Here is a 15,722-nt window from a genome sequence, read left to right on the forward strand (position 1 = left end):
AAGTCTGTACACGTGGGGGGTAAAGACTGTTCTTGCTTTTAAATGCACAGAAATAATATAGCTTCACTGAAAATGGCAATTTTTCATCAGGCTTTTTTTTAAAGTTTATTTTGAGAAAGAGAGAGAGTGAGCAAGCAAGAGCACACGCACTCGGGGAAGGGGCAGACAGAGGGGGTAGAGAGAGAATCCCTAGCAGGCTCTGCACTGTCAGCGCAGAGCCCGATGCTGGGTTTGAACTCATGAGCCGTGAGACCATGACCTGAGTCGAAATCAAGAGTCTGACTCCTAACTAAGCCACCCAGGCACCCCCATCAGACTATTTTTATACTGTCCCAAATAAACAGTGCTAAGGCTAAAGGGATTATCAGTAAGAGAAAATGAACTACTCAGTATAGAAAGAGTTAAATGATTTCTTTCCAGAATTCAGCACTGTGTTCTCATTACCAGTTGGATTAATTACTGGTCCTGGAGAGTTTTGGAAACCCAAGCTACTCAGTGTGCTTGTTAAGGAAGGTTTGTCATTAATCCCCAGAGGAGACAATCAATAGGATCAGCAAAGGTAAAGCCTACCCTCCCAGGCTGTCCTTTAATTGGGCCACAGCAAGCTTTCCCAGCCTCCCATTCTAATTTGGGGTTCTTAATGGACTTAAAGTGCCCAGCTTGGTCAGTGAACCCACCCCAAACCGGTGAAGAGTGGAAAGTACCACTCCTTCCAGGGCATACTCGGCAAAGAGAAACCATACCAAACTCCTGCCAGTGGCAGTCAAAAGTAAAGATTATGTGGGAACCACACATGGTTTTTAAAAAGATTTTGTAAACTTCTAAAAAGGCTAATCTATCCAAAATGAAATAATAATCCTTACTATGTTAGAAATTTTCCACTCGTAAATCTGCTGTCCAACCACGCATTCCCCTTGCGCATTCCCAAATGCCTGTCTTCTCTCTGCTCAGCTTGTACCCGAGTCTACGATTTTTGAGGCACCTGGTGTCTATTTTGATTCCGTTACCAAGAAAAGACTGCTCAAACCAAACAGTTTGCCAACTCCCCCTCTACTGAAACGATGAGAGTATACATAATAGGTTTCGGGATAAGGCTGTTGAAATCCAACAGTTTTGAAGGTGATGTTTTCTATAGCGTACAAGAGAACAGGGATGTGGCAGAGAAGGGAAACTGGAGAATTTTCAGACTGTTGCCTTCAATATTTTAATTTAAAATTATGATCTTCCAGGATGACAGGGTCAATTATATTCGAATGGATATTTAAAGGGCATTAGAAAGCAAAAGCAAACATATTTTTGCTCACTATCTGAAATTATTTGTACCACTGACCTCTGTTCACAGAGATCGTAGAAGTGGATTTCCTTATTAGAAATGCCAGTCCTATATCCTTATTCCCTAGGAGCACCAGCACCAACAGTGGCTCCTTTTAATCTCATTTCCCCATAAAACACAGTCCCTTAGAAACATGGCACAAACAAGTTTGGAAGGAAGAGGAAGTTCAGAGAATACAAGACAATGAAGACACTCATTTCTTTCAGTCTCTTCTTTCAGGCCAATCCTTCTGGTCTGTCTCTACATGCCATCAACCTACCAAACTGTCTCCCTCCCATTAAGCAAAATGCTCTCACAATTCTACTTTCCCTTTGAAGGAGTCTCACCTTGGTCTGTTTCTGCCACCTCATCTCAGCTGTACTCTTTTGTACAAAAAAATCAAAATAACACAGTCCTCTTTTCCATCCACCTTCCCCGATCCAGTCACCTATCAGCAGCAGAATGTCCTTCCTCATAGGCCAATCTATGCCTTTACATGAATATATGATGGAAGAGAACAGTTTTATGTGACAAAATAAAACACAAACAGTACCATAGCGTACATAGTTTATGGCAACTCACTTTCTGCCCTCAACATGCTGTCACAGAGATCTCATGGTAGTATAACTAGAATAATCTCATTCTCAGAAAGTAGTTGCCTCGCATCCGTGATATAGTCTTTGCCGTTTTATTTAACCATTCTCCTGCTGATGAACATTTAGATTATTTATAGTGCTTGTAAAACGTTTCTTTGTGCACATGTGTATTTCTCTAGTAGCAAAGTGAAATTCTGCTTAGAAGGTACATGCATTTAACATTTTAATAGACACTGCCAAACTGTCCTCCAAAAAAGTCTGCCAATCCCACTCCCATCAACAGTTCACGACAGTACCCATTTTGTCACACCCTCCTTCACATTTTTTTATTACCAAGCTTTCTTATTTTGACTCATCGAATGTGGGGGAAATGGTAATTATTTTAATTTTCATTACTAGTGAGGTTGAGAATCTTTTCATACATTTACTGATCACATTCTCTTTTTGTGAACTGTTTAGGATGCTTTGTTTATTTTTCAAATCATCTCTTTCTTATTAATCTGAAAGAAATGTTAATCTGTTCTGCATATTAATACTTTGCCATGTAATTTGAAAATATTTTTCACTAGTCTAGTTGTATCTTGCAAATGGAATTTATATGCCAATTCCCTTCTATGAGAATTCCCAATTATACCACTATTCTTTTACTCTACTCAAAATATGTTGGGGGGCCTGGGTGGCTCAGTCAGTTAAGTGTCTGACTTCGGCTCAGGTCATGATCTCATAGTTTGTGGGTTTGAGCCCCGCGTCAGGCTGTGCTGAATGCTTGCGCAGAGCCTGGAGTCTGCTTGGGATTCTGTGTCTCCCTCTCTCTCTGCCCCTGCCCTGCTCATGCTCTGTCTCTCAAAAATAAATAAATGTTTAAAAAAAATGCTATGTTCCACTTAAGAATTCAATATCTATTTTAATGTTTATTTATTTTTTGAGATAGAGTCAGAGAGCAGGGGAGGGGCAGAGAGAGAGGGAGACACAGAATCTGAAGCAGGCTCCACGCTCTGAACTGTCAGCACAGAGCCCAACATGGGGCTCAGACCCCCAAACTGCGAGATTATGACCTGAGCCAAAGTCAGACGCTTAACCAACTGACCACCCAGGTGCCCCAAGAATTCAATATTTTTGTTACCAATAATTTTGTTATTCTCTTAATTTCATCCTGCTTACCTAACATTTACCAAATGTGGAGTGGCATCATATACATAAACATTTTTTGATAATGTAGTAGGAAACATTTTTTGATAATGCCCACTCTGCATATAGGTTTTGACATTACAGGAAGGAGCAGCAGTTCGCAACCATTATCTACAACAGTGGTTCTCAACATAGGCTGCCCAGTGGAATTGCCTGGGGGTTTAAACACGGTACATGCCTGGATCTCATCCCTAAAGATTCCGATTTAATTGGTCTGGAGTATGGCCCGGGCACTAGGATTTAACTTCTCTAGGTGATTCTACTATGTGGCCAAGTTTAAAGACCACTCTACTAAAATAATTTTTTTGGTCATAAAATATACATAACAAAATTCATCATTTAAATATATACAATTCAGGGCCATTAAGTACATTCAGAATGTTGTACTATTTGCAGAATTTACTCATCATCATCCCAAACAGAAACTCTGTATGCATTAACCACTAACTCCCCAGCTACTCTATTCTACTTTCTGTCTCTATGAATTTGCCCAGTCTAGATACGTCCTATCGGCAGAATCACACACGGTATTTGTCATTTGTGTCTGGCTTATTTCACAAAGCATAATGTTTCCATTCTTTGGGTAGAAGAGACCAAACCTATGCTTTTCAAAACCACACTCAAAAGACCTACACTGATGAATATTTCTTAAGTAAAGCATGTCAAACCCTGTGAATAACTTCTTCCTAATGACGCAATCACTATGCTGAATGTTTCTGAAGCTTTTTCCTGAAAACTGGTGAAGAATTACTATTCCATTGCATCATCACTCCAAGGGAATATTAAAGCAACAGACTACCCCAGTGAGAGTAAGAGGAGGCTAGTAAGTTCAAGTGAAGAAAGGGAAGGGACAAGGGAAAAAGCAGTGGATTTTTAAAAAGCATAATTACAATATTTTTGTTAATTTCAGTATACAACGTATTGGCTCGACAATTCTATATATTACTCAGTGCTCACCAAAATTACTGTAGTCACCACACAATGTTACTGCAACATTATTGGACTATATTCCCTATGCTGTTTCATCTCTGTGACTTATTTTATAACTAGAAGTTTATACCTCCTGATGCCCCTTATCTGTGTTGCCCATCCCCACACTCTCCTCCCCTCTGACAACCACCAGTTTGTTCTCCGTATTTAGCCTATTTTTTCTTTAGATTCCACATATAAGTGAAATCACATGGTATTTTTCTTTCTCAGTCTGACTTATTTCACTTAGCGTAATAAGGGATGCACCTGTAGGCGCATCCAAGTTGTTGCAAAAGACAAGATCTCATTCTTTTTTACGGCTGAGTAATATTCCACTGTATACATATACCGCCTCTTCTTTATCCATTCATCTATGGATGGACACTTGGGCTGCTTCCATAATCTGGCTATTATAAACAATGCTGCAATAAACACAGAGACGCATATACCTTTTTGATTTAGAGTTTTTGTTTTCTTTGGGTAAATACCCAATAGCAGAATTACTGGATCACATATTTCTATTTTTAATTTTTTGAGAAATCCCTGTTGTTTTCCACACTGGTGGCAATGTACATTTCCACCAGCAGTGCACAAGTGTTCTGTTTTCTCCACATCCCCACCAACACTTGTTATTTCTTGTCTATTTCTTTCTAGCCATTCTGAGAGGTATGAGGGGATATCTCATTGGGGTTTCGATTTGCATTTCCCTGATGATGAGTGATGTTGAGCATCCTTTCAGATGTCTGTTGGCCACTTATATGTCTTCTTTGGAAAAATGTCTACTCAGGCCCTCTGCCCATTTTTTAATTGCATTGTTTGGGTTTTTTGGTATTGAGCTGTGTAACTTAATTATATATTTCAGATACCAATCCTTTAACACATACATCATTTCCAAATATCTTCTCACATTCAGTAGGCTGCCTTTTTGTTTTTTTATGATTTCCTTTGCTGGGCAAAATATTTTTATTCCGGGAGCACCTGTGTGGCTCAGTTGGTTAAGCGTCCGACTTCAGCTCTGGTCATGATCTCACGGTTCATGGGTTCGAGCCCCGTGTTGGGCTCTGCTGACAGCCAGCTCAGAGCCTGGAGCCTGCTTCAGATTCTGTGTCTCCCTCTCTCTCTGACCCTCCCCTGCTCACACTGTCTCTCTCTCTCTCTCTCAGAAATAAAACATTAAAAAAAAATATTTTTATTCTGGCATAGTCTGAGTAGTTTATTTTTGTTTTGTTTCCCTTGCTTAAAAAGAAATATCCATAAATATGTTGCTAAGGTGATGTCCAAGAGATTACTGCCTATGTTTTCTTCTAAGAGTTTTCTGGTTTCAGGTCTCAGATTTAGGTCTTTAATCCATTTTGCGTTTATTTTTGTGTAATGGTGAAAGAAACTGGTCCAGTTTCATTCTTTTACATGTGGCCGTCCAATTTTCCCAGCACCATTTTTTGAAGAGAGTGTACATTTTATATTCTTACCTCTGTGGTCATAGATTAATTGACCATATAAAGGTGGGTTTATCTCTGGGCTGTTTATTCTGTTCTATTGATCTATGTACCTATTTTCGTGCCAGTACCAGATTATTCTGATTACTACAGTTTTGTAGTATATCTGAAATCCAGGATTATGATACCTCTAGCTGTGTTCTTCTTTCTCAAGATTGCTTTGGCTACTTGAGATCTTTTGTGGTTCTACAGAAATTTTAGGATTATTTGTTCTAATTCTGTGAAGAAATGCTATTGGAATTTTGATTAAGGATTACAGTGAATCTATGGATTGCTTTGGGTAGTATGGATATTTTAACATTATTAATTCTTCCAATCCATGAGCAGAGTATCTTTCCATTTGCTTGTGTCTTCTTCAATTTCTTTCATCAATATTTTACAGTTTTAAGAGTACAGGTCGTTTACTCTTTGCTTAAATTTATTCCTAAGTATTTTATTCTTTTTGGTGCAATCGTAAATGGAATTGTTTTCTTCATTTCTCTTTCTGCTACTTTGTTATTAGTGCATAGAAATTCAACAAATTTCTGTATATTAATTTTGTATCCTGCAACTTTACTGAATTTATCAGTTCACATAGATTTTTGCTGGAGTATTTAGGGTTTCTATATATAGTATCATGTCATCTGCAAATATTAACAGCTTTATTCTTCTTCCTTACCAATTTGGATGCCTTTTATTTCTTTTTCTTATCTGAGTGCTGTGATTAAGACTTCCAGTATTATGCTGAGTAAAAGCAGCGAGAATGGACATCCCTGTCTTCTTGATCTTAGAGAAAAAGCTCTCAGTTTTTCCCCACTCAGTATAATGTGGGGAATAAAGCCCATAGATGGGCTTTATTATGTTGAGGCATGTTCCCTCTAAAGCCACTTTGTTGAGAGTTTTCTTTTTTTTTAAATCACGAATGGATGTTGTATTTTGTCAAATACATTTTCTGTATCTCATGAGATGACCATATGGTTTTTAACCTTCCTCTTGTTAATGTGATGTATCACACGAATTGATTTGTCAATACTGAACCACTCTTGCATCCCCTGAATAAATCCCATTTGATCCCAGGGAATGATTTTTTAAAAATGTATTGTTGAATTCAATTTGCTAATATGCTGTTCAGAATTTTTGCACCTATGTGCATCAGAGCTATTGGCTTGTAGTTTTCTTTGTTTGTAGTGTCTTTTCCTGGCTTTGAAATCATGGCCTTGTAGAACTAATTTGAAAATTTCACTTCTCTTTTTCTGGAATAGTTTGAGATAGGTATTAACTCTTTGTTGTTTTATTAAAATTTTTATTTATTTATTTTGAGAGAGAGAGATAGTGGCAGAGAGAGAGGGAGACAGAATCCTAAGCAGGCTCCGCACTGTCAGTACAAAGCCCAACATGGGGCTTGAACTAATGAACCCTGAGATCATGACCTGAGCTAAAGTTGGATACTTAACTGACTGAGCCATCCAGGCAACCCTCTTCTTTAATTCTTTTTTTTTTTTTTTTTAATGTTTATTCATTTTTGAGAGACAGAGAGTGACAGAGAGTGAGTAGGGGAGGGGCAGAGAGAGAGAGAGAGGGAGACACAGAGTCTGAAGCAGGCTCTAGGTTCTGTGCTGACAGCTCCATACAGGGCTCGAATTCACAGATGGCAAGATCATGACCTGAACTCAAGTCGGACACTTAACTGACTGAGCCACTGAGGTCACCCCTTCATCTTCTTTAAATATTTGGTAGAATTCACCTGTGAAGCCACCTGGTCCTAGACTTTTGTTTGTTGGAAGTTGGGTTTTTTAAAAAAATTATGGACTCAATTTCATGACTAGTAATTTCAGTCTGTTCAAATTTTCAATTTCTTCCTGATTTGGTTTTGGAAGGGTGTATGTTTCTAGGAATTATCCATTTCTTCTAGGTTGTCCAATTTATTGGATTATAATGTTTTACAATATGCTCTTATAATCCTTTGTATTTCTATGGTGTTGGTTATTACTTCTCTTAATTTCTGATTTTATCCTTTTATGATTATGTAGTGCCCTTCTTTGTCTCAAAAAGGACTAAATTTTAACCAATAACTCTGGACTGCTTTTTCCAGAGATGTTTCTCCTGTAATTATGATCTTTGCTTGGATCTCTTCTAGCCAAATTCCAAGAAGATTTACAACCTCCCAAGAACAAGAGAATCTTACTGGACTCAAGTGTGGTAAAGAGAAGAACTGATTTTCCACTAACAATATCACAATTATTGCTTAGAGACTCTTCAAGCAATGACATAATTCCTAAATTCAAAGTATAGTCTGGGAATCAGCAGCGGCACTGTCATCACCTGGGAGCTTGCTAGAAGGCAGAACCTCAGGTCCCACTCAAGACCTACTGATTCACTCGGAGCTCTTATGCACACTGAAGTTTGAGAAGCATGATTTAGTACATCCTGTGGCCCCTGGTTTGAAGTATCCTATAAAATTTTGCTAACCTGACTTTCAAAATCTCTGAAAAAAGTGACTCCATTACTTCATTGCAAATGAATTCTGGGGTTGTAAAATCTCCACCGAATTAACGATTTCTTCTTTTCAGCCTTATCTCAACCTCCTTCAAGTCTTATGCAAGGAGGCAGGCAGATATGGGATAAGTTCTAGTTACCATTCTTAAAGGTGCCAGAAATGCAAGTTTTTATTTTAGCACTAAAAATATTACAAAAGTATGTAGTTTTTTTTTTAACCACACGTACACACAAAATACTTTATCAGGATCAAGATATAAAACAAAAATAAGTAAAAAAACAAGAACCAAAACTACAGAGCTGCTTCCTAAAAGAACCATGGCATTCAGTTCACACAGAAGTTAAAATACCCTATCATATGTAATTTCAATTTGTGTAGGAGACAATTTCAATAGTTAGAGCAAGTCAAGAAATTCCTTTATTTTTATTTTATTAAAATTTGTTCTAATGTTTACTTATTTTTGAGACAGAGAGAGAGAGAGACAGAACAAGGGTTGGGGAAGGGCAGAGAGAGAGGGAGACAAAGAATCCAAAGCAGGCTCCAGATTCTCTGAGCTGTCAGCACAGAGCCCGACACGGGGCTCCAACTCATGAACTGTGAGATCATGACCTGAGCCAAGGTCAACGCTTAACCGACTGAACCAACCAGGTGCCCCAAGAAATTCTTTTAAAACAGTAAATGTTTAGTGCATATGAGCTGAAATACTCAGCCTGAGTGATGATTACAATATAGTTTTACAGAAAGAAAGACAGAAAAAGCACGAGCAATATGGACTCAACCATTCAATTCCATTTCTGTTTGTCATTAGCTTGCTTCATAAGTTGTTTCCTCTCTTTATGCCTCATTTTTAAAATATATTGTCACCTGTATTGTCCTACTTTATTGCTGAGCCAAATAAAAATTCCAGATTCACTAACTTTGTGTAGGTGAAAAATGGGTGAGAAATGGTATGTTTAGGTTATTCAAAAGTTCATATAGTTAGTATTACTAACTGGTAATAAAATCTTTGTGTCATGCCTTAGTTTTCAGAGCGCCTTCCCTGTAATACCTCATTTTTTCTTCCTTGGACTCCATAAAGTAGGAGGGGATAGACAATTCTCACTTTCAGAAGATGTGCTCTATGTGATAGGATTCGGACTAGAGTCCAGACCTTCCAATTCTAATAAACCATGCTAACTCTCAAATTTGTAAAGAATTAAAATAATGGAACACATAACATCAGAGCAATATCAAACATAATTTACCGACTCTGGATGATTCAGAACTCATTTTAGGATTCCATATAGAATTATATTTGTGAGGAAGGATCATCAATATAAACATTAGTCATCTTTACAGCATTCAGTAGAGATAATTAATAGAGGGTCTGGTCAACCTAAGGCCATCTCTGTTACAGTGCATTTTTACAATTCTAGAATTTTATCACTTCAAGGAAGTCGTGGATTGCCCATATGGTCTGAATTCTAGAATTGGCATCCAATTAAATTTACTTTGTCCTTTATGGCTACTGACCATATATGAGCTTTGCTTCCTTGACTACAAAATAGGGATTACATACACACACACACACTCTGGATGGCAAGGATTAAATGAGATACCCCTGTACATAACTTCGTAGTATGCCTTCCAAAACACAGTAGCTACAGAGAAGAAAAATAAGAGAAAGAAAAAGAGTTGTTAACATCTTCATTTAAACACAAAAATCAAACAAAACTTCAACAAACTGTACTTTAAAAAATTCAAGTTTAATATAAATATGAAAATATATTTTTCTATGGTTATAAAAGTAATGTCATGTTTGGGGTGCCTGGGTGGCTCAGTTGGTTAAGCGGCCAACTTTTGATTTCAGCTTAGGTCATGATCTCACTGTTCATGAGTTTGAGCCTCACATCAGGCTCTATGCTCACAGTGGAGAGCCTGCTTCTGATCCTCTGTCTCCTTTTCTCAGCCCCTCCCTAACTTTTGTTTTCTCTCTCTCAAAAATAAATAAATGTTAAAAAAGTTTTTAATTAAAAAAAAAAAAGTAACTCATGCTTATTAGACAAAGAAAATGAAAATCGCCCATAATGCCACAATGCATAGATAATCACTGTTAATATTTTGGTCCTACAGTAAATAGATTTATATCTCTCTAAAGTTATACACACACACACACACACACACACACACAGAGGCAAGTTTTATGTGCATATTTACACAAATGAAATTGATTAACTCAATTATATATTTCCTGGAAAAAAAAAAAAAACAACTAGCCCCCTACCAAAGAAACATAAAATGAAGTGCTAAACAAAGTACTAAATAGAGCACTCAAATTAGAGTACATAAGAAATGTTATTTTACAAGCAGTTCAAACTACTGGAACTCTCTATCCCACTGCAACAGACAGCAAGTCAGCATTTTTAGTGTCTAATTTTTTGTTGGAAAGTAAACTTCTAGTCTCTTCTGGGAGCTGCTGTTCTTGAATGTAAACATTAAACATCACTACTATAATTTATTAAGCACATTGTTCCCAGATTTTCCTATTATAAACAATGCCATGAACATAACATCTTTGCTCACTTAGAGGGCAGGACATACACATTTTGATACGCACTGCCAACCTGCTTTCTGGAAAGATCATACCACTGCTTATTTCTATTGACAGCGTGTTAAAATGCTCATATTCCCATTCCTTTTCTTGTCGAGCTTTGGTTTGAAGTAACACCTGCTTTTACTGCCATTAATAGTGAAAAGCCTTAGGATCAATTAGGAAAAAAGGTAACTGGCTCACATTAAGGATAAGTATCTGAGAGAAAAAAAGGTTCCGGGGTAAAAACCTAGCATCCAACTACTCAGAAATTCCCATTCACTTAGGAGCTGGTGCTCACACTTCACCATCTGTTTGTTTTGTTTTGTTACGTAGTGCTTTTTAGTCATGATCTGTGAGGAGAAGGGAAAGAAAGGAATGGAGGACGATGAAGAAAATGTACGCCCCCAACAAAGTACCAGCTTCCCTTGGATCCTTCATTACACAAAGCTCTCCTGAGTGAATATTTCACAAAAATGGAAAACGACAGTTTCAAATGTTTTACCTCCAACATGAAAATTAAACTGTTTGTTCTGACTTCTGAGGCCATCAGCCAAGTTTCATAACTACCAGTGATATGATTTAATGATGATTTGAATTAATCATTTAATACAATCAAAACCTCAGATTATTTAATGTAATATAAATGATGATTTAATATAATCAAATCCTCAGATTATTTCAACCTCACACACCAAACATGACAAAGAAGGAAAAAATGCCCATCACGGGAGAGGGAATAGTGCCTCACATACCTAACACAGTACTCTTTTTTTAAAGTTTATTTATTTTGAGAAAGAGAGAACACATGCAGCAAGTGCAAGCAGGGGAGGGGCAAAGAGAGAAGGAGAGAATTATAAGCAGGCTCTACGCGGTCAGGGCATAGCCCAATGTGGGGCTCAATCTCAAAACCATGACACCATGACCTGGGCTGAAATCAAGATTTGGATACTTAACTGACGGAGACATCCAGGTGCTTCCTGACAGAGCATTTAAAAAAAATTTTTTTAATATTTATTTATTCTCGAGACAGAGAGAAACAGACAGATTGTGAGCAGATAAGGGGCAGAGAGAGAATGAGACACAGAATTCAAAGCAGGCTCCAGGCTCTGAGCCGTCAGCACAGAACCTGACACGGGGCTCAAACTCACGAACTGTGAGATCATGACCAGAGCCGAAGCCGGATGCCCAACCTACTGAGCCACCCAGGTGCCTCATGACAGAGTATTCTTAATCAGAAGCTTCGTCAGCTTTAGATATACTTTATATCTGAGATACAGCATAGATTCTTTTCTTTTTAACGTTTATTTATTTATTTTGAGAGAGAGCAAGCAGGGGAGGAGCAGAGAGAGGGGGAGAGAAAATATCTCAAGCAGGCTCCCCTCTGTCAGTGAAGAGCCTGACTCAGGGCTTGATCTCATGGTCTGTGAGATCATGACCTGAGCCAAAATCAAGAGTCGGATGCTTAACTGACTGAGCCACCAGGTGCCCCCCGAGTAGACTCTATGTCAACCAAGTAAAAAAAATTCACCTGTTTTCTTTCATGAATCAGAATGGTCCTCAGGACAAAATAACAGGTATGAATTGACAGAAAAAAAGATTAGATAATGCTTTCCTTTTTGAACCATTATTTAGATAGTCTCCAAATGTCCGAAGAAAGATCTATGAACCCAACAAGCAGAAGATCACAATTTGGCTTTACAAAATGTTGTATTGCTGTAGGCTATGTTGCAGGTTCAGACTTAGCAAGGAAAAGAAGTGCCACCTCTTGAGTAGCAGCATCTATGTCTAGAGCCAGTGAACACCCCAGTAGGAGACCTGCAATCTGGGCACCTATCATACTGGCCTCGTTTTACCCTGACCCTGAGTCATTTACTGAACAGATCCTATTATTTAGAATTTAGAGGTTACTTAGGTGCTGGGAACGGTAGTGGACAGCAGTAAAGGACAGAGCTAAATCTCTCTCAAACTCTAGCTGGAAGGACAGACCGCAGACAAATATGAATGCTAATGAATAAGCTAGTTCCAGGGTAATCAGTGTTACAAAACAGTAAAATAGGGGATGCATTAGGATACGACTTGGTAGCAAGGAGAAAGCCCCATTAGGTGGGATAATCAAGAAAGGCTTGTCTCAGGAGGTGATGTCTAAGCCAGGCGTTGAGTAACATAAGGTTAAGCATGCAATGATCCGGGAAAACAGTGTTGCAGGCAGAGGAAACAGCAAAACTGAAAGAACAGGCCTGGAGCGTTTGACAAAAAGGCCAGTGTGGCGAGAGCACAGTGACTGAGAGGGAGAATGAAGCTGGATTCTCAGACTATACAGGGCTTCAGAGGCCATAGCAGCGTCTGAATTTGATTCTAGGAATAATGAAAAGCCATGAAAAGGCTTAAACAAGACAGTAATAAGAGCCGACTTAAGTTTTTTGTTTTTTTTTTAAATGAATGTTTTTTATTTATTTCTAGGAGAGAGAGAGAGCGTGAGCAGGGAGGGTCAGAGAGAGAGGGAGTCACAGACTGAAACAGGCTCCAGGCTCTGAGCTGGCAGTCAGCACAGAGCCCGACGCGGGGCTCGAACCCACGAACCATGAGATCATGACCTAAGCGAAAGTCGGCCGCCCAACCGACTGAGCCACCCAGGCGCCCCGAGCCGACTTAAGTCTTTAAAAAAACCCCTGGTGGCTCTGTGAAGCACAGCCTGCAGTCGAGCAAGACCCACAACCAGGAGAGCGACAGACCCGAAGCGCTGAAATAGTCTCCATGGGAGGGATGCTTGGCTTGGGCAAGGGTGGTGATGGGAACTAAGAAGAGCGGGCAGACTTAGGGTACATCTCAGAGCTGAACTCACATGACTTGCTAATGAAATCACATGGCGAGTGAGGCAAAACAGGGAAAGGAAGGGTTGCTCCTTCTAGCACTTGAGGAACCAGACAGATGGCGGTGCTGTTAACTGATACAGCAGGCAGGAGGGGGAATGGAGGGTGGGGCGATCAAAGGTCGTGGGGAACACGGGGCACTGGAGTCGAACATGGGGTATAAGCCAGGTTGTAAACGGCATATAGAGGAGACATAAAGCCCACAGGACGAGATAAGACCCTTGGAAAGAAACTAAAGATAGGGACATGCCAATATTGATCAATTGAGAACAGGAAGAAGAGCCAGCAGAAGAGCTGAGCGAGAGCACCATGAGGTAGGAAGGTGTTCAGGAGGGTGTGGGGTCAGAAACAGAGCAGAAAGCATTTTAAGAAGGAAGGAATAATTGGGGGTGGGGCAAAAAGAAAAAAAGGAAGGAAGGAATAATCAACTGGGTTAACTGTTGCTGGAAGACACTGAATAAGAAAAGGAAAGAAAACTCACAACTGGATTTAACAAGAAAGCTGTATATTAATAAAGAAATACGGTGGGAAAATGTCACAAAAGGGCAGTTGATCTTGAATCAAGCTATCACTTTCAAAGCTGAGACATTTAAAATGGACCATCTCAGCAAAATTCCTGAGGTATGCTGACTTATCAGGCTAAGTACACTTGGACTTCCCTTGTCAAAGAAAGAGGAGGGAAGAAATGGCTCGGGGGGGTGGGGGGGGCGTCCTTGTGAGTTTTGCATACTTACTCCCCAGAGAGGGGAGCCTTGGCGACAGCGTGGTGGCTTTCAGAATTCACATAGAAAAGAGGAGCAACTCAGACTAACAGTTTATCTGCCCTGCTTGATGGTGATTCATCAAAGTCCTAACAGTTACCTGTTCAAACCAACTCCAAGCCAAGAGTTTCTTTATCTAACCCAACAGCCCAAGTGAAAGGAAAGAGCTGCCAACCAAGGAGGAGACCATATCCATGTTCTTTGGGTGGGAGCATTCTTCGAACACTACATTCTCTTTCCCAAGGCTGTCACCGCCTCACTGTCAGACTCCAGCCTATGTATCTCTCTCTCCCCGCTGGTGTCACCTGAGCACAAAACTGAGAAATGTGATCCGAGGCCCGCCCACACCCGGGCCACTTGCCTTTCTGTCTCCTCCTCCCGGCCCGCCCCTTACCTGGGTCATTTTGTCCACAGAGACTGGAATTCCATCGATGGTGAGAGGGGGCAGCTCTGAGTTAACCTCCTGTGGTGCAGGGGCGTGTTCTGCCAGGGCCGACTCCAGGTCTTCCAGGATCATACTCTTGTACTTGCGCACCTGCAGGGAATTAAGGGCAGAAGTAAACAAGATGCCCCACAGCCACGGAGGGTTGGTGCCCAGCAACCGTAGGGTGGGTGGGGCCGCCCCCCCTCAACCCTAAGCAGAGCCCTAAGAACAAACAGTTCTACAAAGAGCAGATAAAAATACCCGATGGCCCCAAAGACATCACACCGTACAGAGTTAAGTAAAAAGATGATGAAATTACAGGTAATATCAGTAGAAAGGAGCCAGTGGAAAAAGCTTAACAGAAACACTGCTTCTCAGTTAAAATCACGTTGTCTCCGTCAACACTGGCCCCATCACCTGTTGCAGACCTAATAGGAATGGAATTCCTTATTCTGTGTTTCCCAGGCCATCTGATTAAGACCTGGCTGTGGCAGTTCATCACCAAAATCACTTCCAAGATCATCAAGGACTTGCATCTCTAAAACTCTAAGCAACCTATCTGAAACTGCTGCTACTTTCCTGCAAGGCCAGACTACCCAACAGGTGATTCAGTGCTCGAGAGGCTGGGCTGAATGCACTGGAGGAAACAACAAGAAGCATATACTGTAGCTGTGCGTCAAAGGTACCACTATCGGTATAAGGCCCAAGGCCAAGGGAGAGCCCCGCAGGTCACGCCTTCCTCCTTTCTGGTACTCCTTGGTGACAGAGGTCAACTTCAAACCCATGATACCTCTGTAGCTCAGACACGTAGGTCTGAACCAGGTGTCATTGTTCTGACTCCTTTCCTTCTACTACCAGTGAAAGGTTTCTCCAAAGACAGAGACTTAACAGCAGCGCATTGTACATACACACATTCCTCCATGATGAGCAGAAACAGCAGGCAGACATAGGGTCCGACAACCACCAATAATGGGTGCATTCACTTACAAGAACACACGGGGGGATAAGGACACCTTTGGGGATAACCAGGAAGCCACGGAATTTTGGAAATGTGACAA

General features: G+C 40.1%; 1 protein-coding gene across 4 annotated transcripts in view; it reads right to left on the reverse strand.

Moving 5' to 3' along the window:
- The window catches only part of NRF1 (nuclear respiratory factor 1), a 94,141-nt gene that overhangs the window by 50,852 nt on the left and 27,567 nt on the right, over positions 1-15,722 (reverse strand). For all 4 annotated transcript variants that reach the window (XM_077770755.1, XM_077770753.1, XM_077770752.1 and 1 more), the window contains exon 4: positions 14,635-14,775. In XM_077770755.1, the coding sequence (XP_077626881.1) occupies positions 14,635-14,775 (141 nt within the window). The remainder of the gene's footprint in view (positions 1-14,634; positions 14,776-15,722) is intronic.

Source organism: Crocuta crocuta, unplaced genomic scaffold (genome assembly GCF_008692635.1).
Source record: "Crocuta crocuta isolate KB4526 unplaced genomic scaffold, BGI_CrCroc_1.0 scaffold266, whole genome shotgun sequence".
NCBI lineage: Eukaryota > Metazoa > Chordata > Mammalia > Carnivora > Hyaenidae > Crocuta > Crocuta crocuta.